This window comes from Populus nigra, chromosome 10 (genome assembly GCF_951802175.1).
Source record: "Populus nigra chromosome 10, ddPopNigr1.1, whole genome shotgun sequence".
NCBI lineage: Eukaryota > Viridiplantae > Streptophyta > Magnoliopsida > Malpighiales > Salicaceae > Populus > Populus nigra.
In genome coordinates this window covers 12,403,205-12,426,837 of record NC_084861.1, presented here as the reverse complement: position 1 = coordinate 12,426,837, position 23,633 = coordinate 12,403,205, and the positions used below count along the sequence as shown (strand labels likewise).

General features: G+C 34.4%; 4 protein-coding genes across 6 annotated transcripts; all 4 read left to right on the top strand.

Annotated features, from left to right (window-relative positions):
- Window positions 1-207: 207 nt before the first annotated feature.
- Window positions 208-5,950, top strand: LOC133704543 (putative ABC1 protein At2g40090). The gene is made up of 12 exons (XM_062129393.1): window positions 208-551; window positions 838-992; window positions 1,140-1,265; window positions 1,344-1,439; window positions 1,570-1,670; window positions 1,933-1,969; window positions 2,861-3,079; window positions 3,557-3,668; window positions 4,698-4,789; window positions 4,887-5,066; window positions 5,213-5,326; window positions 5,453-5,950. The coding sequence occupies exons 1-12, from the start codon at window positions 368-370 to the stop codon at window positions 5,651-5,653; spliced, it is 1,617 nt and encodes a 538-aa protein (XP_061985377.1). The 5' UTR covers window positions 208-367; the 3' UTR covers window positions 5,654-5,950.
- Window positions 5,951-7,675: 1,725 nt separating this feature from the next.
- On the top strand, window positions 7,676-12,214 carry LOC133705722 (GDSL esterase/lipase CPRD49-like). Its single transcript, XM_062131086.1, has 6 exons — window positions 7,676-8,052; window positions 8,254-8,331; window positions 8,466-8,606; window positions 8,930-9,006; window positions 9,090-9,239; window positions 11,608-12,214. Exons 1-6 carry the CDS (start codon window positions 7,942-7,944, stop codon window positions 11,819-11,821), a joined length of 771 nt encoding a protein of 256 aa, XP_061987070.1. The 5' UTR covers window positions 7,676-7,941; the 3' UTR covers window positions 11,822-12,214.
- A 668-nt stretch (window positions 12,215-12,882) lies between these two features.
- On the top strand, window positions 12,883-17,227 carry LOC133705724 (DNA replication complex GINS protein PSF3-like). 3 transcript variants are annotated; one of them, XM_062131088.1, is made up of 8 exons: window positions 12,884-13,354; window positions 13,544-13,716; window positions 14,148-14,266; window positions 14,361-14,429; window positions 14,524-14,624; window positions 15,126-15,218; window positions 16,428-16,564; window positions 16,657-17,227. In XM_062131088.1, the coding sequence occupies exons 3-8, from the start codon at window positions 14,222-14,224 to the stop codon at window positions 16,764-16,766; spliced, it is 555 nt and encodes a 184-aa protein (XP_061987072.1). In that variant the 5' UTR covers window positions 12,884-13,354; window positions 13,544-13,716; window positions 14,148-14,221; the 3' UTR covers window positions 16,767-17,227. The 3 variants fall into 3 exon arrangements, with proteins under 3 accessions (XP_061987073.1, XP_061987072.1, XP_061987071.1); XM_062131089.1 differs by lacking the exon at window positions 13,544-13,716 and having other exon boundaries at window positions 12,883-13,261; XM_062131087.1 differs by lacking the exon at window positions 13,544-13,716.
- Window positions 17,228-22,638: 5,411 nt separating this feature from the next.
- LOC133704793 (protein EARLY FLOWERING 4) lies at window positions 22,639-23,309 on the top strand. The gene has a single exon (XM_062129786.1). The coding sequence runs from the start codon at window positions 22,775-22,777 to the stop codon at window positions 23,141-23,143; it is 369 nt and encodes a 122-aa protein (XP_061985770.1). The 5' UTR covers window positions 22,639-22,774; the 3' UTR covers window positions 23,144-23,309.
- Window positions 23,310-23,633: the final 324 nt, after the last annotated feature.

Below are 23,633 nucleotides of genomic sequence, written 5' to 3'. Positions count from 1 at the left end.
AAATTAAGATTAGATCAATTAAAAAAGAAAAGAAAAAAAGCACTCCATAAGCATTAACATAAAATGTTTTATTAAAAAAGATAATCAATGGTTTTATTGCAAGGTCTTGCGACCTATCCATGTCCAATTTTGTTAATTCTAATGGGGAAATAAAATTGAAGGATGATATTTTCCGAAATTGCTAGTCCAAGTTTAACGTCCTGTTCTGACCAAAAGGGTGGTTTTGTTTCAAGCTCTTGACTTCCATAGGTCTTTTAATTTATTGGTACATGGACCATCGAGAGTTGTTTGCGCTTGGTTGCCGGGACCGTGTGTTCTATTTGTAGACATCCCGTTTTCTCCCAAACTTGCAAAAACATAAGGGAGTATGGCAACGCGATCCTTGTGGCGCACCCGAGGGAAGCTCGCGGTGGCAGCCACTGCGCTTCTAACTGGGGGTGCCACAGCCACCGTGGCCACTTCCGAGGATCCAGCGACTGCTCTAAAGCTCTGCACCGCCGTCCCTGTCCGCCTGTATCGCAACACTGTCACTGCCGCCTCTATTGCCTTCGGTACATATCTTCAGAACTTCTGAATTCTCTCTTTTTTTTCCATCACCAATTCACAGAGATACGATTCCATCGTTAAATTCAATTTTGGCTTAGATTTTGCACTTGGCGCTAGAATTATTATATTTATGATAGGTGATAACTTATAATTGTAAATATTCTATGCGGTGTATACAATAGCATTTTCTTAGATAACCTTGGATTTTTTTAATTTGTGATCGATGAATATCGAGAATTGTTGAGATGAATTTATAACGACGATGGTGTCTGTTTTCTGCTTTGTCGATAGATTATGAATACTCGCTGTGGGGGTTGTCGGAAGGAAGTGTTGAGAAGGCGAAAGTTAAACATGAAGTTCACTTAAGGTCTGCACGGAAACTTCAAGAACTTTGTTTTAAAAATGGAGGAATTTATATTAAGCTTGGGCAACACCTTGGTCAGCTGGTATGCTTTCAATCTGCTTCCTTTGGCATATGCATGAAATTATACAGAATATCTGCTCTGTCAAGTTAATGTGCTAGATGGGTTATTTGTCCGTTGAGTAATTAATCATTGCGAGTATTATTAGTAGATAATTTGTTGTGCAAACAGGAATATCTAGTTCCCGAGGAGTATGTTCAGACAATGAGGGAGTCAATGCTGAATAAATGTCCAGTTTCTTCGTATGATCAAGTGTGTGAGGTTTTCAAGAAAGAGCTTGGAGAGACACCGGATAAAGTATGTATCATAACGTTGATTTATTTTAGGATGGAGACTTGGAACAGTATGTCCTGAATAAAGGCCTCTTATATGCAGATTTTTGAAGAATTTGATCCTGTTCCAATAGCAAGTGCTTCCCTTGCACAAGTTCATGTAGCTCGAACACTTGATGGCCAAAAAGTGGCTGTGAAGGTCTCCATTGTTGCCCCTTTAATTGAAAATAAGTTGTATTTTTTTTGTGGAATTAAGTTTTCACGTTAACGTTTAGGAAATGATTTCTAGGGTTTGCCTTTAACCTCCATTTTGTTTTATGGATATTCAGGTTCAACACACTCACATGACAGATACTGCCACTGCAGATCGTGCCACTGTGGAAGTGCTTGTGAATACCCTACATGGTGTTTTTCCTTCTTTTGATTACAGGTAGCATCATGGATGGTTCCATCCTATGGGATTTTTACCTGTTCTTGTATTTCATGATAAGTTGTTCACTTTTTGGATATCCGGCATACTAATCATGCACGATATGCAACCATGTGCACTTGGATTTTGGTTTTATGTGAGATGCACATTTTTTTTCTTTTTTAAATGTGCAAATATTCCTTTCTCCTATCTGTTTATAAGTGGTTTTTCATGGTCTTGAAGAGCTATTTTTAATTGAGATTTCCTTGAATTACATTTGCAGATGGTTGATTGATGAAATTCGTGAAAGTTTACCCAAGGCAAGTTTCTGAAAATTTTTGTATTCTCAAGTATTTTTTAAATGCACAAAGTCATTCTGAAAATTGCAAAAGCAACGTAAAGTACTTGTCTAATCATTCTTTAAAATAAACCTGGTTGGCCTGATCATAGTGATTGCAACTTGCTGGTTTTTATTTGCTCAGTTGGCTTCTTATGTTCTTGCAGCCACAAGAGGAAAGATAAAACTTTCTGCTTCAAATTAAGTCAAAGCATTTGTAAATGTCCCTCTTTTCTGTTAAGCTACTGCCATTGTTGCTATTCAAGTCTGACGAATGTATCGGTTGCACACTTTAGCACAAAGTGCTATTTTGCTCTAACAATAATAAGTTACTGTCCTTTTCCTTTACTGGAAGTGAACTGCCCAGTCTGTTGTAGTTATCCAATCATAGTATATGCAAATCAGTAGTTATAAGTTCCAAAGTTCATGCAACTTTAGGACTAATAATTTAATGTTCAACTAAAAGTAAGTTTTGTTTAAATATTCTATGTAGGTCAACCCTAATTATTATGACATGTTGATGCCAGCAGGTTAACCCTTTAATTAAACCTTGTTGAACCTTTAACCCTGACATTTGTTTTTTATTTTTTTTTGTTCAATGACAGGGTTGGTTTTCAAAACACTGTTACCAAACATTAATTGATGCCTAATAAATATATTTTCTTGTAGCCTTAATGCATGTCTTTAACATTAAGTGATGCCTAATGCATAGTTTTTCTTGTAGCTTTAATACATGTCTTTAACATTATTTGATGCCTAATACATAGTTTTTGTTGTAGCCTTGAAACATGTCTGTGATTTGATATAGATGCACTCTTATTAAAATTGACCGTGATTTTTCTTTCTTTTTCTTTTTTTTTCACATGGCCTTCAGGAATTGGATTTTTTGGTTGAGGCCAAGAATAGCGAGAAATGTTTGGAGAATTTCCGGAAGCTATCTCCCCATATTGCAGAATATGTTTATGCTCCAAAGGTGCATTGGAATTTAAGTACTTCAAAGTTATTAACCATGGAATTTATGGATGGTGCACATGTGAACGATGTGAAGACCATACAGAAACTTGGGATTCAGCCTAATGAAGTTGCAACATTAGTAAGCTCATTAGCCTTGATATTGCAGGCTTGTTTTATTGGTTTAGAAGTCAACATGATTGAGAAATTTCCATCTCCAACATTCTTAAAATTAAGCTATGGCTTGAAAGTAGGTCTCGGGAAGAGTGGCCTGGCCCTGGTTTTAACATCCATTGTTTTGCATGAACTGGCCACCCTTGAAACTTGAAATCTCCTTTTCTTGCTTGGCAGCCAATTGTTTTACCATTTTCGTCTACTAAGCTTTTTTTAAAAAAGATATGGTTCATCCATTTTGGCTGAAGGAGATGTGTTGTAATAAACTGACTTCATCTCGTGAGCTTGTTTGAAGGCAGTCTATTATCATTGAACCATTGGGTTCAATTTCCAATGACTAACACATGTTTACTGAGAAGGAAAACAGTTGATATTTGAGTTGCGAAGTTTGAAGATTTAGTTTCCTTGGGGTGACATTAAGATGGTATACACTTTTCTTTTGCAGGTTAGTCGAGTTTTTGCAGAGATGATGTTCAGACATGGATTTGTGCATTGTGACCCACATGCTGCTAACTTGATTGTTCGCCCTTTGCCATCTGGTAAAAGGACCATTCTAGGTCAGGCTTCTTTTTGCTGAGATTGTCTTTGACCATTTCTGTAAAATTTCATTGGCTGGTCAGCTGCTTAAGTAGTTTCATCAGCAATCAGGAAGCAGTTAGTGTTAGTTTATTTTCCATTTTGTTATTATCATTTGTTTTTCTTTAATGCTCATGATTATGCATATGCTCTCTGTGTTTCCAGGTCCAATTTCATTAGTCCTGGTAGGCATAGCACCTATTTTATTTTTACACAAGTAGAGCACTGTAACCGATGAACCATTATAATACTGCTGGAAATCAACCTCATTGGCCAATTTGCTATTCATTTATAATTGCTTACCTTTGAAATTTGTGCTAGTGATCCTGGATTTAATGTCTTCATTCACCTGGTTCAGTCAATTGTAACAACACTATAGAAGTTTTACAGGGTGATACTCAAAAACTTTTCTGCACACAATCACTTTGAAAATTCTGGTTTTATGTATATACTTGGAAAGGTCATCCTAATATCCTCATGATGTTTGTGGGCATTATTTGACTCACAGAGAACCTAAATCAGGGGATTTTAGTGCACAGTACTTGTAAAACTCTAGGAAATGCCAGCAGGTACCATATTTCTGGCAATATGTAAATCTGTTAATGGTTTAATTTCCCTCAATCAATACTTCCTAGGTAGTGTTAAGGAATAGAAAGCTTGTAAAAATTCTGGCTACTTTTGGTAAGAAATGCTCTCATGCATAAGCTGAAGAGAGATCCATTTGACGATCTCTGTCCCTCCATCCTCTTGGAAGGGGTGGGGGAGAAGGATCTTTGTCCTGGTGTTGGTTGGATTGTGATCTTTTGTATTAGAGAATGCCTTCGATATCTTGTGCATTTCCTGCTCATGGTTCTTGAAAACTACTACTCTTCAAAGCTTTTCATATCCATCGACTAGTAATGGACATCAAAGAAACTTCTCCATGCAATACTCTCTTTTATATAGCAGTTTGTATGTATAACTAGTTGGTTCCCAGAAACACTAATGTCTCGAGTTTCCCATATGTACAGGCAAGAGAAAACCACAGTTGGTACTCTTGGACCATGGTCTATACAAAGAACTTGATTTCACAACTAGGTTTAACTACGCTTCCCTTTGGAAGGTGCATTTTTACTTCCATCTTCCATCATTATTCACTTGGATCTTTCCACTGTCGATGGCTTAATGCTGGTATTCTGATGTTATGAAATCTGTCACAGGCATTGATTTTTTCTGATGCTAATGCAATAAAGGAAAACAGTGTTAAATTGGGTGCTGGAGAGGATCTATATGCACTGTTTGCTGCAATTCTTACCATGAAGCCCTGGAATAGGATCATTGACCCATCCGTTGATCATTTGGTTATAAAAGGCGATCACAGCGAGCGTGCAGAACGGCAGGTCTGTCAGTCTTCTTACAAATACAGATATGCTTTGGGACGTATCATTGTGCTTCTCATTGACAAATTATTGTTACATTGTCCACATGGATGCTTTCCATGTATTTATTACTTGCTTTACAATTTGTAGTTTTGTACCCTTTTCAGATGTACGCATCTCAGTTTTTTCCTCAAATCTCAGAGCTTCTAAGGAGGCTGCCACGAGTAATTCTGTTGATGCTGAAGACAAACGACTGTTTACGATCTGTAAATAGCTGTCTGGTATTGTGCATTATCCTCCCTCATTATTGTTGCCATTTATTATTGCTGTCTGCTGGTTGAAGTGAATTACAATTTATTGTTAAGTAAATCTTGGAATTGTTTGTAATCAAAATGAATTATGGTCAGTTGCAAGGATCTTCTGTTGAGACATTTTTCATCATCGGAAAAGTTTCCTCCGAGGCAGTTGTTGAGGCAAAGAAGTTGCAGCGAAAATCCTTACTAAGCAGGTTAGATGTATTGCTGGAGGAAATCTTGTTGGAAGTTAGACTTCTTGGAATGCAGATAGCCCTGTGGCTTCTACATCTAAGGAGAGCTTTGACGGGATGAATACAAACATCGGACATAGAGCCTGTTTCTTTTCTTTTTTCAAATTTTTACCACACAGTGACTTCATATTCTTTCTCTCCGCTGTCCAGAAGGTGCTTTGGGCACGGATTGATACCGTGATTTTTTTCTTAAACAGTTAAAATGAAGAGATGTATCATTCATTCGATCCAATAAGAAACTCGGGATGATAATTTGTGCTGTAAAACCCCTCAATGGGGAAGGAGAAATTATAAGACACGGACGAATGGAATTTAATTTCCTTCTGATTTTTGGAAATGAATATCGTGTCCATTTGAATTGTTGTCTTGAACACATGGAAGTTGTCGATGTATTTTTTTACGTTTCTTCGCCGCCAAACGGGGAATCTCGTGTCCGTTGTGAGGGGCACAATAATAGTGAAACTAGTCTTTTTACCGAGCCAGATTTTTTTAAAACATTAAAAAAAATTATAAAAATACTAGGAAGTAAAAAGTTTGTTGCATCTTGGTCAAAATACTTTTATTTTTTTTAATTGGTGGCATGTTAGATGAAATATTTTTATATAAAAAAATTGAGATGTATAATGATAAAATTATGAAACTCACACGAAAACAAATAAAATATTAAAAGGTAAGAGCAAATAAAATTATAGAATTAAACGAAGGTTGAACCAAATTTTTATGGAAAGAACTAATAATTATGAAATTAAAAAAAATTAATTTATAAATTATTACAAATAAAAATAAATACAAAAATAATCAAATTTGAATGAAAGGTAAATTAAAGAGTTGTTTCAAAAAATTTGGAGGGTAAACATGAATATAGATAGAATATTGATTAAAACAATTATAAAATATTAAAAATAAATCAATCTAATATTTTTTAAAATGAAATAAACCCAACATGGTTAAAACACTATAACAAACAGCACTAAATCTTAAAGTTTTTCAAATGCAATCGTGAATTGAGTCAACCACGCTCCTCAAAGCATATGATGATGGTATGAGCTGATGGGTGACTGTGTGGTGTCCTGTACCATTTGACTGTCATTTTCATCCAGAAACTATGGAAACCTCATATTGGAGTGGTTGGGTTTGTGGGTGCTGTAGCAAGTAGCAACAACTACTGTCAATCGAAGGAAGTGAAGGGCAACAAACATTACATACTATCAATCATGGCACATTGCAGGCGGTCTTTGTCAGGGTCTAATCTTGTCTCGTGACTGGGCGTGGGGCTCGGCGGGGCAGTGCACCTGGTTGGACCATAATCATGATAGTTGACTGTGTTTATGGAACTCTCTTCCATGCCAAACCCACCAATTTGGTGGCTCAATCAGTTTCACCGAATTTGGCCGTCAAATTTGGGTTTATTACGTTAACCTTCAGGGAGGAAGTATAATTTACACAATTCCAGTTGACAAGGAAGACACCTCATCTTTCTTCAAAGAGAGCGATCCTTTTGAGAGTTTAGGATCATCTGGTGGCTATGGATGGTCCAGGTCGCAGCAGAAAGGTTGCATTAATGGGGAAGCCATCATTGTGGCTGGCGTGGTTCGGTAGTTGGGTAATGGCATGGCGCTTGCATTTACTTCTTCAAATGCGCATGAACATTACTCGCCTATTTTCGCGCGAGTAGGTGGAACCTATAAACTCGCCTTTTGCCGTATCATTTCAAGTTCTAAACTTCACAATATACGAAAGCCTGGAATAATAAAAACACAATCCTTCTTTTATTTATTGGGAGATATTTGTCATGTTTTAATGATTTTAATTATCTACGTTATATCTAAAATTCAACGCTTTAGATGATATCTGGCATTTCCATACAATTATAGTTTTTAAAATTTTTTAGTTTTTAATTATTTTATTATTATTTTAATGTGATAATATAAAAAATAATTTTAAAATATAAAAAAATAATTATTTTAATATATTTTCAACCAAACATAACTTAAAAAATATATTTTTTATAAAAGATGTTATTTTTTTATATTTGAGTTGGGTTATTTTGTATATACCCATTGAGTAGGACTCCCAAAGCTGTGGAGGGAAGAAAAGAAAGACGAGAGGAAGACACTTATCGTCTGTTACAAACCAAGTAGTGGGCGTGTATCTATCCATTTTTAATGAGGGTCATGGGATCGCTTAATAAAATCCGTCAGTCCTCGATTTTTACTCCTTTCTCTAGCAACCTCCCCCGCTCATAAAAGGAGCGTAGAGCCACTGCCATTTTCAACCTTCACAGCCAGACACGAAGAACTAAGAATTTTGTGTTTAAAGAAACACAGAACGACCAACGGATTTGTCAAAATGGTGGGACCGAGTAGACCGCAATTTGTTCTCTTTGGATCCTCCATTGTCCAACTCTGCTTCAGTCATGGTGGTTGGGGCTCCATTCTCTCCGATATCTACTCTCGCAAAGTATCCCTCTTTCTCCATTTGTTTATTTTATATTTCACGTGTTCTTTGAATGTTGCTTGATTTATTTCTTTTCTAATACATATAAATTGAAATGAAGATTTTCCCTAATGATATTTATTTCGCTGTTTTGGCCCATTAACCCCAGCACTGATTAGTTGCCATTTTCATCGTCTGATTAGGCTAATATTTTTCTGTTTGCAGGCGGACATATTGCTGCGAGGCTACTACGGATGGAACTCGCGGCGTGCTGTCCAGGTTCTCGATCAAGTTTTTCCCAAGGTATTTTCGTTGATATAATAATTTCTTTTAGGAGCAGATTAGACGTAAAAATTGCTCTATTTGAGGAATCTCATCTCTAAGTTGGTGAAATTGATCGTGCTATTAGCTTGTTATATGGGTTTTATGTCTTGTAGGATGCTCCTGTGCAACCAGCTCTGGTGATAGTTTATTTTGGTGGTAATGATTCAATGGGGCCTCACTCATCTGGCCTAGGCCCTCATGTACCCCTTGATGAATACATGGAGAACATGAGAAAGATTGCAATTCACCTCAAGGTTTTCTCCTGGTTCTCAAATAATACGATCTCACTATATATATAGATCATGGTTCACATGTATAATATGAATGATCAAAGCAATTCTTCTCCTTATTTGATGAATATTGCGGTAAACTTCCTTTTTAAGGGGGATGAAATCTGGGAGGTTTTTATGCTGCTCTCGAATACCTTTAAATGATTAAATGCTTGTTATTCATTTCCTGATTGCTGGACTATGTCCAGTTATTCTTTTGTTGTGTGTATTTTGTAATTTGGCCCTGCAAGAACTCATCAGAGAATGATGTTTGATGTTTCATCTAACACTAGATATTTGAAAATCAGAGCCTCTCAGATACAACCCGCATCATTTTTATGAGCTGTCCACCTGTTGATGAGGCCAGAGTTAGTTCAAGCACAAGGTGCTCTGATTCGTTATTTTCTTTTCCTTCTTTTTTTGTTTCTGATCATAGAAATTCTGAACCGTCTGTTTTTCTAAATTCAGTGGAATTTTCAGTGAAGTGGTACGAACAAATGAGTTGTGCCAAATATATTCCAATTCTTGTATAAAGCTATGCCAGGAATTGGGAGTGAAGGTTGTTGATCTTTTCTCTGCCTTTCAAAAAAGAGATGGTTGGACCACTGCTTGCTTTACGTAAGTTTTCTTCATCTTCCTTCTGCTAACAAGATCAATGTTCAGAAGTGTATATAATCTTATGTATTGTTTGGTCTCCCTCGTGTATCTTCTATGCGTTTTCTATATGATGCTTACATGTGGTGGTATTTTCCTTGCACACAATTATCGATGAGGCTTAGTTTCTGTTTCTCTCATATTTGGATTTTTTTTTAATTATCACATTAAATTTTTTTTGACAAACTAGCACCGGCCAAAAAAGATATTGGAATATAACATAATTTGGTAAAAGTTGTTGTTGGAAAACGTGACTTTAAAAAGTTATGGTTGGAAATAAAGATATTTAAAAATTATTAAAATGTACCGGCACAAATTCCAAGAAGAAGAAAGATGAGAGAAGAGAAAATGAAAGGAAAAAAAAATGAGATCTTAGAGGCACACTAAAGCTCCGATAATAACACTCTCGTACCATTATAAGATCTCGATGACACCTAAAATAATCAATGGTGATCGAAGTGGGCCACACGCACCGTTCAAAGGAAATTAAGCCATCCACCATCTTTGGGTGGCATGTGTTGGCCCACTCTGGCCACTATTGATGACCTTTCTTGGTGTCATTAGATTTATCTTGTTAAAATCTTTTTGATGATATCGGGTGGTCATCATCGAAGCTTTAAGGTGCCTCTGAGATTTTTTTCTTTTTTTTTTTCTTCTCTCTCCTCTTTTTTCTTTGGAATTCATGTACTTCTGTTTTAACCATTTAGAGATTGTTCATCTACGTGGTCCAACTGCGCTTTTCATAAATTTTGATTTATAGTTTTTTACATCGTTTTAATGTGTTGATGTAAAAAATAAAAAACATATTATTTTGATGTATTTTCAAGCGAAAAACATTTTGAAAAGCAACCATTATTACAATGTTAAACACCACCTTAATGTCACAATTCCCATACGTGAATTTTATCGAACTATGTTATTTCTCAAAATCATTTTTGACTAGTGCTAGTGTCATTTTTTTGTTTCCAAACTATTTTAGAAAGAAAAAACACCCTCATATTTGTTTGTGTAGATAAAATTCCAAACCTTCTGCTCTGCACTTCGTTCGTTTTTTTTTTTGTTTTTGTTAATCTGGATAATAGACTCCTTGATTGTTTACTTTTGTGGTTATGAGGATAGTTGCTCGTATTCTTAGGATATGTGTAAAAACATTAGGTTGAAATCCAAATGCTTGCCTGCACAGTTTGCAGTATGTTGCAGTGTCACTTGTCTATGGGAACTCACGGGCTGCAGAAATATATATATATATATATAATCCAGGGACTATCTGCAAAAATCAGATAAACGGTCCCCATTTTCAGTTTTTGCATTGCCGTGAAAAGTGAGGCCATCATCGTGTTTGCTTTCCCCACGATAAAAAGATATTATTAGCCAGCTTTGATGGATTAGATTATGTTGTTGTTTCGGATGGTCTTCTTAGGGCTAAAACTTATCGAGCCGCCTTGAACTATCAACCGTTTTGATTGACACTCTTTTTTTTATTTTTTTTATTTTAATATCTGCATCATGGTGTGTTTGAATTAAGACCCCCTTTGTTAGGTTCCAATCACTTTTGGCAGTGAGACCGCTGTCAAATGAAAGTTCCAATCAACATGATTTCATGCATTTCAGGTTGGAAATTTCAGATTGAAAAACTAATAATCAAATTTTTGAGTTTGATTTGAATTGAAAATGGATTTTGAATTTAAATGTTGTTTTCAAGGTTGAAAGGGGTTACTTTAATGGTCTTTTTGGGTGGATTTGGTGGTCATAGTGATGGAAGTTTGGTGGTGAACAGTGATAGAAGTGATCCTAATCCAAACACTTTATAGTTCATGTATTAAAATTAAAAGAGAGAAGGGTTTTTCTTTTGTGGTTTAGTAGTCTTTTAAGCATTGGTCTTTCTTAGTGCACAACCTAGAATATGTTCTATGGACTCATCGAACTTGAATTTTATTCTGTTGAAACTTGAGAAGACTTCCTGTTTTTGGAATTTGGATGCTAGATTTGCACTGGTTTTGGATATTGGAGTCAGGTATATACGAGCGAAACCTGTAGTCCAATACATGTTATCTCTAAACAGATGGTCTCTCCTTCATCCTATATGGAAAGGCAGGCCGTGCTGGTTAATTTAGCTCACAAATCACTAGATAATTCCTCCTTGTTACAATTTTTACTGGCTAATGTTAGCTTCCATTGGAAAGTACCGTCATGATTTAAGATTGTCAGGTTGTCTTCTCCTTTTACCACAACAATCACAAAAAATGTGAATCGAATGTCTTTGGTTGACTTAAACTGGTAGTAACGTGTTTCAACTTTTAATTTTAAAGTTTCCCCTTTCACTTTTTTCCAGAGATGGCATTCATTTATCAGCAGAGGGGAGCAAAATAGTTGTGGAGGAGATTCTGAAGGTGCTAAAGGAAGCTGAGTGGGTTCCATCTCTTCATTGGAAGTCCATGCCCACCGAATTTTCAGAGGATTCACCATATGATCTTGTTGCTGCTGATGGGAAACAAACTCTAAATCCCTCCGAGTGGACATTTCACAGGGAGGTTCATTGGGACTAGGTTGGAAAACTATCTTTATGCCTTTTTCAAATGCCGGAGCTGCAACTAGAAATTGAAGGAAACAAGCATCCCTTACCAGAGTCGGCATGAACCCACAAAAAAGAATCAGCCTAGAGTGGAATAATTATAATGCAACTCATTCTTGTCTACTGTTTCTGAACTCCCTTCGTTTTTAATTGAATTGTTCCTTGTATAGCCATAGGTTTTAGCAGTAACATTAGTCTCTAAAATGGCATGGATGGTGCTGTTTTGAATAATATTCAAATGCAGCAGCGCCATTTCTCGCATAGACTGTATGGTTTCAAGACGAACCCATCACAGGTGGTTCCGGTGACAATTTGTTCCTTGATTATCATTACATGCATGGTTTCAGCATGATTTTTCCATCGTAAATCTCTCTTCATCGGGCCTTTTCTTTTCGTTTTTTCATTCACAAAAAGTCAGATGTTACTGTCACGTTCCATCTCACAAGTTCTTTACTATGAGAAGTAGTGTTTTCCTGCACCCAGAGCACCAGTCAAGCGGAAATGAGGCCTCTAGGGAATGAGGATTCCTGGTTCGAATCTTAGTTCTTATATTTCTAAACGGGTTATTTTTTATGATTTGATTTTTGGAATTGACTGTTCCCAAGTGGATGGTGTCCACTACTATGGTCATGGTATAATTTTATTTTTTTTTCAAAATCAGCTCTGCCATAATTTACAAGAGTTCAATTGTAACCTGTAGTTTAGCGAAACTAATTAATTAGTTATCGTGGTTTCACGAATTACATCTTTAATTTTTATGTTTTCAAATTCATTTGAAATCCTCTCTATCCATTTTCCGTCCCCTTCCAGTAGAAAGAAAGAAAGAAAGAAAGAAAGAAAGAAGGTGAATATGATGACGAGAAAATTAACTTTTTTTTAAAAAAAATACTACTAAATTAAACATACCCAACGCAGCTCCTATAAATAATTTAATTTTTAATGTTGCAAGAAATTAACGAACTTGTTTTAATAAACTACGAGAACTAAATTATGATTAACTTGGGTTTTGAAGAACAGGACTGCCACTGCTTCCACTGCAAGGAAGTTCTCGGAAGCCACGAAGCATAAACGATGCAAAAATTGAATGTTCCGTTGTGCCTGAGATGCAATAGATATGTGTTTTCAGATATTATGATTAATTCTTAAGATTCTTAAAAGTAATTGATGCGCTGTGAAAAAGCTAAAACTTTTGAAAATATACTGCACCAAATCCAACCTCCAGCCCTCCACATTAGCGGCATTAGCCAACACATACAACACTTACCCTAGCCTCTCTTATTCTCTCTCTCAGCCGTTCCACAATCAACCACCGCCAACAGCCCTCTCCTCTATTTTTTTCATCACCGACGGCGTCCTCTCGACCACCCACCGTGAGATCCAGACAACAACAACGGCGTCCTCTCCACCAGCCATCGTAAGCTGTTCTGTTTGTTTTTATCCTGTGAGGTCATAGTGGGGAGTTGCATATAAGATTTCCAAGAGAGAAGATCAATAAATTGCTCTAACGGTTTGGTTTTTCAACTCAATTTCTTGAATTGCTGTTTTGATTCTTTTGTTCGTAGGAAACCTTTTCTTCTTTTGTCCCTGTACACTTGTATTCTTGGACATCTTAGCTATTGAACAGTCTTTTAATTTTTTCCCTTCCCAATGCGCACTGGCTAGGGACCAACTAAACTAATACACTGTGATATCACAGTGGCGACACTGTTATGGGGAGTTTTTTTTTCAGACTGGGGTGGAGAGGGATCAGGGATGATGCATTTCATAAAAAAAATTGGGAATGGGATCATTCTGTTTAAGTATCATCAAGAATGACAGTAGTGTTGGCAGAACATGTAAAATTGATGACCAGAAGAGTGGTTTCAGGAGGTAAAAATTCTCATTCTGTTTTGTTGAGTTTGCTTCCTCAGAATATTTTCTTGGAAATCTCTGGAAAATCTCTTACCTTTTTCAAAATGGGACCAAGACTACAAAGAAAATTTTCCTGATTAGTTGGGACAGTTCTTAGTCATAAATCCTAACAGTATTATTTGCTGGTTTTAAAAAAAATATTTTCTTTCTTCTTTTAAAACCAGCAAATAATCCTTTTGAGTAATCCTGCTTGTCAGTAGCCTTTTAAAGAAAGAAAATATTTTAAAAAAAAAACCAGCAAATAATCCTGCTTGTCAATAATACTAAACTAAACAGCTAGAAAAATAAAAATAAAAGACTGACTTGATAAGTAAAATCTTGTAGAGCATAGATTCCAAGCTCCATCACTGCAATCTATAAAATACAATATAATTATGTTTTATTTGCAGCCTGGAGGTAAACACGTGAAATTGCTTCTGCACTAGAGAAGCTAGAAGACCGATAAAATTGATAACATAAAACAATGGCAAATTACTATGACATTGATAGTATTCTCGTGGAGGAAGAGGTGAAATTTTTTATCCTCACCTTATATTTTAACTCCTAAATCTCGTAATCCTAACATAATCACTTTTCTATCGTGTGTTCACACTGTCTTGCAGTTTGTCCCGGTTGTGTTTCAAAAGGCTATAAATGGAGTGAAAATCGATGAAAGTACTGAAAAAGGATGTGTAAGTTTTAAGTAAAATAGCGTTGGAGAAAGACTTCACAAGTCAAATTACTTCATATATTCACCTTGTTTTTGACGTGTTAATTAAAACTCAGGTTGAACAAGGTTCAAAGACACAGCTACCTTTCTGGCTTGCTCATGAATTGCACATGAGGCAAGCTGTATCGATAGGTGTTCCTGCCTGTTTTAATCAAAAGTAATTGCCTTACTTGCTCCAAGCGAATATTTTTATTTTACATTATGAAGTGAGTTAGTGGGAGATCCATCTTCATGTAGGGTTGCTTTATGTCTTAGTAGAAGGGTCCAATTGGTTTTCCCGGTTGTAGTTCTCAAGGATAGAAAATTTCTTTTTGAAATTATTTATGTCATTGCTGTTAAAACTTCAATGTAAAATGTAGCTCCTTAGAATTATAGAAACTTTGCTCAAGTCCTCTAGGAACTCCCCGATTTTAACTTCAATCTAAAATGTAGTTCCTTTGAGTTATAGAAACTTTGCTCGAGTCCTCTAGGAACTCCCTGATTTTAGGTTTCATTTTCAGGGGTTTATTTAAATTAATTGCTCGTTATGATAGTCGAGTCCCCAAAAAATCATCATATGTGTACATGGAGAATGGTTTGTCTATGCTGTCATCCAACATCTATTTACTTGTACAGTTGTTTTTATAGCTTATAGATAGTATTTCTTTTTCCTCACCAGAACAAGGCTGGAAATTCAGGCAGACGCCGCTTGTGTGGACCTGAGATCCCGCTGTCCATACTTTTATGAATTTGGATGCAAGCTAGCTCCACTGTGAGTCTCCTTTCCCTGCCTATCCGTTCATGTGTGTATACAATTCCTGTTGTGATGTCTTCTTTTAGTGCCTTTTGTTGAACTACCATGCAAGAGTACCTGCATGAAATGGTGTCCTGCTTGTGAAGCATTTTTTGCTAAGTGTTGCTTTCTCGATTTGGAGGAGGAAACATGCAGCTCAATGTGTTTAATATTTTTTTTATGACCTTCCCTAAGTGATGCCTTAACCTTTTGACTTTCTCAGTCTGTTTAATCAGATTGACAATTCCAAAACAATCCAGTTATGTGTTGGATACAAAGTTACAAACTAACACATCATGACATCCAAAAGTATATCATTGTTTTTAGATATAAAAATCAAATGTGGGCTTCTCCTATGTCAGAGCAATAAGGTTAGCAACCAACCAGAAGATTATGGAGTGCTTTCAATTTTAGGATATCTTCAGTACTGTAACTTGAAATAATCATTTCATTACCAATCTGTGCCATTCATGAATTTACTAATGTCTATCCTTGTCCACTTCATTAGACTGTTTTAAAGAAATTATTTGGATAAGAGTATGGCATTCTTTTTAGACCGAGACAACTTTTCTGTTAGTGATTCCAGGTTGCTTAGTTTTATCTAGGTTTCATTTGTTCGTAGACTTCAGTGTACCTAAAGTCTAGAAGCAAAAACTATCTGTTTTCATTCTCAAGTCCAGGGATCAACTGAAGGCCCTTATCGAGATCCTTGCAATAGAAAGGAAACATATGGGAGAAGTAAACTGTCAAAATGAATTACTTCACTCCATGCATTCTGATTTTCTGTTTAGCTTTGAGAAGTTTATATGTTGTGAATGGGGTCAAATGCTTGACAATCAATATTGTTCATGGGCCTTTTTACTTTGTGGTCAAACCCCAAGGCTTTAGACATACACTGTACTGTGGTTGAGTTTACATGTTGTGAAGGCTGTGCTTGGCAACAATACATCCGAATTTACTTTGGCATAATTGCTATGATTTGTCTTATACAATGAGAGATTGTGCGTTGTTGTCCTGGTGGAGGCAAAAGTGCACAATTGACAAGTGGTGGTTGAATGTTGGTCATACCTATTGACAGTAAATTTACATGACACCAGCAATCTTTCGTTTGGCTGACAAGTTGGTGTTCACCAAGCTTTTTACCTTTTCTTTACGAGGACTTATTTGGTTATTCATAATGATGCTTAGGTGTGATAAATCCATTGGATTGTTGCTTGCATATGCATTTCGAATCCGGTATAAGGAAGTCCTACACAAGGCACACACCACAGCATTTGCAGCAGCTTCCACATTCCTGATGCTCCTAACTAAAGAAGAAACTTACAGTGAGATTCTTTTACTTTTGAGCGTATATTTTCTGCTTTCGTGCCGCACATTTATGTTGCAATGACAGTAATTTATTTCTCTGCATGTTTAGTGTATGAAGCAGCTCAATCATCCATGGCAGCCTTTAAGAAATGGCGGATGGGTGGCCCCAGATTGCAGAGAGCTTCAATTCTTGGGAGGAAGAGAAAACCAGCTGAATAGGTGCCCATTTCTACCCTGCCGACATTCTCAATTCAAGCACTCATGCTGCTGTTATGTCTTGGTCCTTGCCTTGAGATTGATGCATGATGGGTGCATTCTTGCATGAAAAGTAACAAAGCACGTCCTGGTACTATAATAGTTCACTCTCCAGTTTCGTTTTCCTCCTGATAATTTTAGCTTGATATTTAGCCCTAGAGGAAGTTGGGGGCAGGGGTGAGGCTGTTTGGGGTGTTGATGCAACTGCGGTCGCAATTAGACAAAGAAACTGACTATTTACTTGTTGCCATGGTAATTGAGTTGATGCGGTACATTTCATCTTTAATTCCGTGATTTATAAAAATGATCCCTGCTCAACTGTACATCTATTTCTTTGTAAGCCCAAAACAATCAACCAAAAACTTAAATGTGATCAATGGAGGCAGAACTTCTGCATAAGATATTATACCATTTGAATTTGGCTACATGATATGCTATAATTCTTTCTTTTATTCAGAGAGAGTGATAGTAATTGTTTTTTAAAGTATTTTTTGCTTGGAAAAACATTAAAATCATGTTTTTTTAAAAAAAAAATTATTTTTTATATTAACACATTAAATTATCTAAAAATACTTAAAAAATAATTTAAAATAAAAAAAGTTAAATTATAAAAAAAAAAAAACATGTTGAATGAATTGCACATTGTCATAAATCGTAACTCATTCAGATACATATCACCACCAAGTCTTTGATTTTCACTCTCCACTTCCTCTTCTATAGCTATCACATCCATTGCCTCTTTACCTGGAAGAAATCGCACAACTTTTAAACTCACATTCAGAGACCCTGCCATCTTGCAAGCATTAGGCTTCATCATGCCCCCGAGTCCAGAGCATGGCAAAATTTAGCTGTTCTCTGTGATGGCTAAACTCATTACAAATGTTCAGAATGAGGCCTCGATCAATAAATATAAATATCCCCACAGAGCATGATAGAAGAGTACTCTTGGTCCATCCCATCTGCGCTGGATTGCTTGTGAAAATGGAATTAGGATGAAAGGCACGCGTAAGAACTGTTCAAGCTGGAGAGGATTTGAAGACAATTTTTTTTTTTTTTTTGTCAATAACAGGACGTGTTATCTTATATAACCATGGTGATTTCAACACAAGCTCAAGTTGATGAAATGATGATTGCATATTTATGTCTCCCAGCATTAAGAATAATCAAAGCCTGTTGGCGTTCATAAAAACCCCAAGGGCGACACTTCCATGATACCATAGTACATTGCAACCATGAAACCGCTTATAATCCTGGCGAAGTCCCAGAATCATGAGACCACTAGCATTGACAAACAGATCTCTCATGAGCACAAAAAAGGAAGTATGACCCCTGTGGCAGAGTCTTCGAGTTTCTCCATTGTCCTCATTCCAAGCTCTCCATCAGGTAATTAATGAATCCACAAACTACCACTTCAGCAAGAGTGGATAAATAAGAGAGGATTTTTTTAAAAAGAAGTTTTTTAAACAAGGCAGTTCTGTCTATATGATTGTTGTTAACTGCTCTTTCTCTATAAAAAATGCTATCTGCCGCAATTAGAGCTTAATATAGATGATTAGTCATAACCATAAAATTACAGTTAATACAACGACTCAAGAACACAACAGATAACACACAAAAAAACAAGCTCAGCTCTTATGATGTTAGAAGTCAAATTTGGTATCTGTTCACCTGGCTAATTGAATTAAGGCTTCTTTGAGCTTGTTGGAGACATTTTGTCTGTGCCTTTATGATGGCTGAGCTTATGGGACCACGGTTCTCTAAATCCATTGACCCAGTCCCTTTAACAGTAAAATTCTTGAACAAATTCTATTGCATCTTCAACTCAAACAAATCCATTTAATCAATTAAATTCCAAGTGAAAAACCCATTTTAAATTTAAATTGTTGGATGAGACCTGGTATTCATTTTATATTCATTGCCTGCAATATATATCGTAGTTTTTTCATAATTATTTCTAACTAAAAATGACAAAATGATGAATTGAAAGTTCTGCTAAAAACCTGAGGAAAATCCACTGTAAACTTCATGTCCAACTCAGAAATTCCTCTCTCTTTTTCCACGTTTTTGTTGGCCCATGACCAAAGAATTTAAATTACTAGAATCTCTAACCCATAACTTTGTTGCTATCAATGGGATCAGGATCCCATTGTTTGAGCTTAATCAGCAATGATAATACAGCATCATTCAACATGATCCTGATCCCTGAATAGATTATATCTCTCTCGCCTCTTATTTTGAGAACTTGGTTGTTGATTGGCAAGGAAAGAAATGGTAGCACGTGATGTTTAGAGTATTAGGTGAAGGATAAGTATCTGAAAGAAACTATCTGATGCATACATAATTTAATAAATAAATAAATAAATAAAAGAGAAAAGGTCGGTGATCTTTTGCTGTCGTGGCAACACTGGGAACCTGTTACGATCTTCCTTCTGATCCAATCCCGGTGCAGTAATAATTAATATTCGAAAAAGAAATCACAGACAAGATATTTCTGCAACTTCTCTCGTGTGTTACTTTATGTGTTTTGTAATAGGAGGTCCAGAGATTTTTAAGGGTAGTTTTTAATTAAAAATAATTTATTTATTTCTTTTTAATAGTAGTATATCAAAATTATTTAAAATACTTAAAAAATTTAATTTGCTTGACGCGTGTTAACCACCCAGATTTCATCTAGCAACTTGTCTCATGTTAGTTTGAGCTTTGTAATTAGATGTGTAGTGTTTTTTTTATAAGTGTTTCTTAATTAAAAATATATTAAAGTTATGTTTTTTATTATTTATTTTTAATATCAGTGTATTAAAATAATTTAAAATATTTTAAAAAATATTAATTTAATATTTTTAAATAAAAAATAATTTAGAAAAACATAAGCTATCATGATGCTAAACATGCATCCCTTTTCTATAATAACAAGATTTTTATTTGGTTTCACCATATTCGTCCAAACACAAAATATATTATCTTAGTAAAATTCAAATCATTAATCTTTTAAATAGCTAAAAAATTAATTGTTAATTTTAAAATTTTAATTTTATTAATATAGCTATTGCGATGTAATAGAAGTCTTGGGGTCTTTAAGGATTGGAGTTTGAATTTTTTTAACCAAAAGTGAAAAATTAAGGAAAAATTACTTCTAGTATACTATGAAGGAGAATACATAAAATCCAGTAGAAGAGTCACCATGTCTCTACCGTGAATATGGTCCTATCAACAAAAAACACTCATCGAGACAGTTCTAATATCATCATGAAAAGTTGCACGACAACATTAAAAGCAACCGCATGCGATATTAGAGCAATGACCTGAAAAAAAAATCAAACAAAATATCATAATATGAGCATCTCTTGCTTATATTTAATCGATTGAAAAGCTAAATTTATTTGGAAAAAACTAAATTTAACAAAAAAAACAATTGAAAATACTCAAAATTACCGAGTTATTTTAAAAATTGGTGAAAAAGCTATAGAAAGAAAAAAAATGGAACTCAATATCCAATTAAAAAAAATTGAAGGAAGAAACTGAAAAAAACATGAGCTTAAAAAAATAACAAAATTAGGTGAATCTCTTGGATCTAGGTTAATATTCAAAACTCGCAACTCATGAAATCCTAGACTCGGGCTCAATCAAGAAGTCCAATTCCTAACCAATTTAATATTTAAGGATAAAATTAAAAAAAAAATTATCAATTTAAAAAAATTATCAAAGTAAAAAAAATAATAATCAAAAAAACGATTATCAAATCTTTCAAGAAAAAAAACTTGAAGTGGGATGAAATCATAAAAGATTAAATTTTAAAAATTATATTGAATAAAATAAATAATAATAAAAATAATAGGGACCATATTCGATAGATGAAAAAAAATGAAAGATAAAATTGAAAAAAAAAATAAATTTATAAATTATTTAAAATAAGAAAAATAATAATCAAAAGAATATGATCAAATATGATGAAAAAATAAATAGAAAGATTGCTTTGAGAATTTGAAAGGTTATATGCTTACTTTGAGGATGAGAAAGAAAAGAAAGAAAAAAACAAGGTCACCGACACCAAACCAGAAATCTATTGGCCGCATGCATCTTTCAAAGATAGAGAGGTTGTTGAGACAACTTAAATATCACCGTAGAAGTTGTTGTTTAGATATCAAGCCACGCTGTACATGTCACATGAAGAGCGTAGTGTAGCTAGCCACTTTTAGCTTATAAATAATATTTTATATTTATTAGAATATCAAATTATCCCCTAATCAACTTGGTTATAAATAAAAATACAAAAAAATCCTTGGATATTAGTTTGATTTTTTTATCTAAAGTAATAATTTAATTATTTTATCGTGCTTTAAAAAATAAAAATAAAAAAAGCTCCTAGATATTAGTTAAAATAACCTTTTCTTTCAAGAATAATTTAAATATTTTTCCGTGCTTAAAAAATATTAAAAAGTCAAGCCATTCCTGATCATTCTAGCAATGATTAATGAACATTATGAATAGACTGTATTATCTTCATTAATTAGACCGTTATTTTTATTTTTAGAAAAATACAAAATAATTATTACACTATTTTAATCTATAATATTTTATACTTGGATTCATAGTGAAACAATAAGTTGTTTTAGGTTTTTGTTAATCGGAGCTCATATTTACTGGATTAAGACATTTTTCAATTGAAAGATATTTTCTAGCCTTTTAATATCCAAGTTGCATAAAATAAAGGTAAAACAAAACAAAAGAATGTGTTCTTTTTCTAAGACTTCTTGTTGTCCTAAACCATTGACTTCTCCGATATTTTCTCTTCCCATCCAAATACGGCCTAGGATGAAGCGGAAAAAAATACAGTAAAAGATTCTTCTAAAAAGAAATAAAATAAAATAACCGCTTAAGATATTTCAAAAAATCTTCACCCCTTTTCGCACTTATAGCGCGTGGTTCACTAGTGATTCACCAAAACTATTTTGGGATATGTTTCCGTCAAAAGATTTATATTTTTGCCTTTAGAATTACCTGATACAGTTAAAAACACAAAGAAAAATTATAATTTATTTTTCTTGTTGTAAGAAAAAAATTCATTTTTTTAATCACAAATTTAAGTATCTATGTTATGTCAAATTTTAATTTGAGTTATTATACAATTAAAATTTGATCAATCATGTATATTTATATTATTTTTAAAAAAGTATATTAATACAAAAAAATATATATAAAAATCTCTTTAATGATTTAAATGTAATTACTATGAAGAGAGAAAAGTCTAGAATGTGATATTTTTATTATTTTTAGTAGGTTTTAGATTTGATTTTTCTTTTCTTTTTTATGAATTTTTTTAAAATAAATAAAATAAAATAACAAATAAGATATCGTTAGTTATCCAATTCATAACATAAAATATTATAAATAATTCAGACAATTATTTGGATTTTTTTAACATATCAATAAAAATATTCGAGTTACTACATTATATTTTTTGTATTAATTTTTAATTTATATATATATATATTAAATTAACGAAAATTTAATTTTTTTAGACCTAATTTTGACTTATTAAAAAATTTCTTTGAGTTTAAATTTAGCTAGTTAATTATATATATATATAATATTTAAGTCAAAAAAATCAATTATGATGTAAACTTTTTTGGATCACTTGAATTATTAGGATAAATAAAAAATTCCCATGATTTAAATAATTACCGAAATGGTAATTTTCATTCGAAATTCCCTCTTATTTTCTCTCAAAAGTAGTCGAAGACTTGGAGGTTACAGTAACAATTAAAAGTTGCACTTCTCACTCTGTCATCTCTGTATTGTATGCATCACACTCTCTCTCAAATCGCGTAGACTCATAAAATCCATATATCATCATCATCACCCACATCCACCGTCTCCTTTTCTTTCTCTCTCCTTAAAGATCAAAAGGCTCAAAGCCAGCAAGTAATTTTCTTAATTCTTATAATGTCTCGTCAAAACAATTTTATTCACACATGAACACCACCCTCGATTCATTCTCCGCTGCCGAATCGAGCATGGAAGACACCTCCAATCCCTCAATCACTACCAACCAAAACGCCAACAAAGAAGATGAAGTTGATGCAGAGGTTTGGGCAACATTCAACAATAGTTTTCGACAAGTTCAGTCGGTTCTGGACAGAAACAGAGTTTTGATTCAACAAGTGAATGAGAATCACCAGTCTAGAACTCCTGACAACATGGTCAAAAACGTCTCTCTGATTCAAGAACTTAACGGCAATATCTCCAAGGTTGTTGGGCTTTACTCTGATTTGAATTCCAATTTCTCCACTGCTTATCATCAGCGAAACCACAACGGTAAAAATAACGGCAAGAAGGCCTGAATCGGTTTCTTAGTTGTATCTTATTTATTCAGTGTGTGTAATTTGGGGGTTCGGGTTTTTATTGAGGGTAGAATTTATGTTGTGTCTGTTGTGGTTTATGTTATATAAAGGAAAGACCACTGTGCTCTTGAGTTTGGATTAATGGAGTATTTAGTATTTTCTACTATGTTATTTTTGCTGATAAAAAATTATGGAAATGATTTACTAGAAAAGCTGAATGGTAAATATTTGTTTAAGGTGAATTCTGGAGGTATTTGGATAAGCAAATTTAGTTGTCTGGAGATTCAGGTGAGAGCAAGTTGGGTATTTTTGTGTGGCAAACAAGAACTAGAGTTGGAGTTTTTTTTGAATTAAATTTATAGGTGCAAGATCATTTTGGTTCTTTTAGGGTTTTCAGAAGGTAGAATTGGCACTGGATCTTTGTTCATTTGATTGAGATTTACCCCAACTTGCTCAGGTCCACTTTGAGTTCCTTCAAGTTTGGTACTCG

Bases quoted from the DNA above. Each gene is read 5' to 3' on its own strand.
- LOC133704543 (XM_062129393.1), top strand. From the start codon at position 368: ATGGCAACGCGATCCTTGTGGCGCACCCGAGGGAAGCTCGCGGTGGCA. The intron at 3,669-4,697 runs GTCAGGCTTCTT...CCATATGTACAG, and splicing joins TGGTAAAAGGACCATTCTAG to GCAAGAGAAAACCACAGTTG. The intron at 4,790-4,886 runs GTGCATTTTTAC...AATCTGTCACAG, and splicing joins ACTACGCTTCCCTTTGGAAG to GCATTGATTTTTTCTGATGC.
- LOC133705722 (XM_062131086.1), top strand. From the start codon at position 7,942: ATGGTGGGACCGAGTAGACCGCAATTTGTTCTCTTTGGATCCTCCATT. The intron at 8,607-8,929 runs GTTTTCTCCTGG...TTTGAAAATCAG, and splicing joins AGATTGCAATTCACCTCAAG to AGCCTCTCAGATACAACCCG. The intron at 9,240-11,607 runs GTAAGTTTTCTT...ACTTTTTTCCAG, and splicing joins TGGACCACTGCTTGCTTTAC to AGATGGCATTCATTTATCAG.
- LOC133705724 (XM_062131089.1), top strand. From the start codon at position 14,222: ATGGCAAATTACTATGACATTGATAGTATTCTCGTGGAGGAAGAG. The intron at 14,267-14,360 runs GTGAAATTTTTT...ACTGTCTTGCAG, and splicing joins GTATTCTCGTGGAGGAAGAG to TTTGTCCCGGTTGTGTTTCA. The intron at 14,625-15,125 runs GTAATTGCCTTA...TTTCCTCACCAG, and splicing joins CCTGCCTGTTTTAATCAAAA to AACAAGGCTGGAAATTCAGG.
- LOC133704793 (XM_062129786.1), top strand. From the start codon at position 22,775: ATGAACACCACCCTCGATTCATTCTCCGCTGCCGAATCGAGCATGGAA.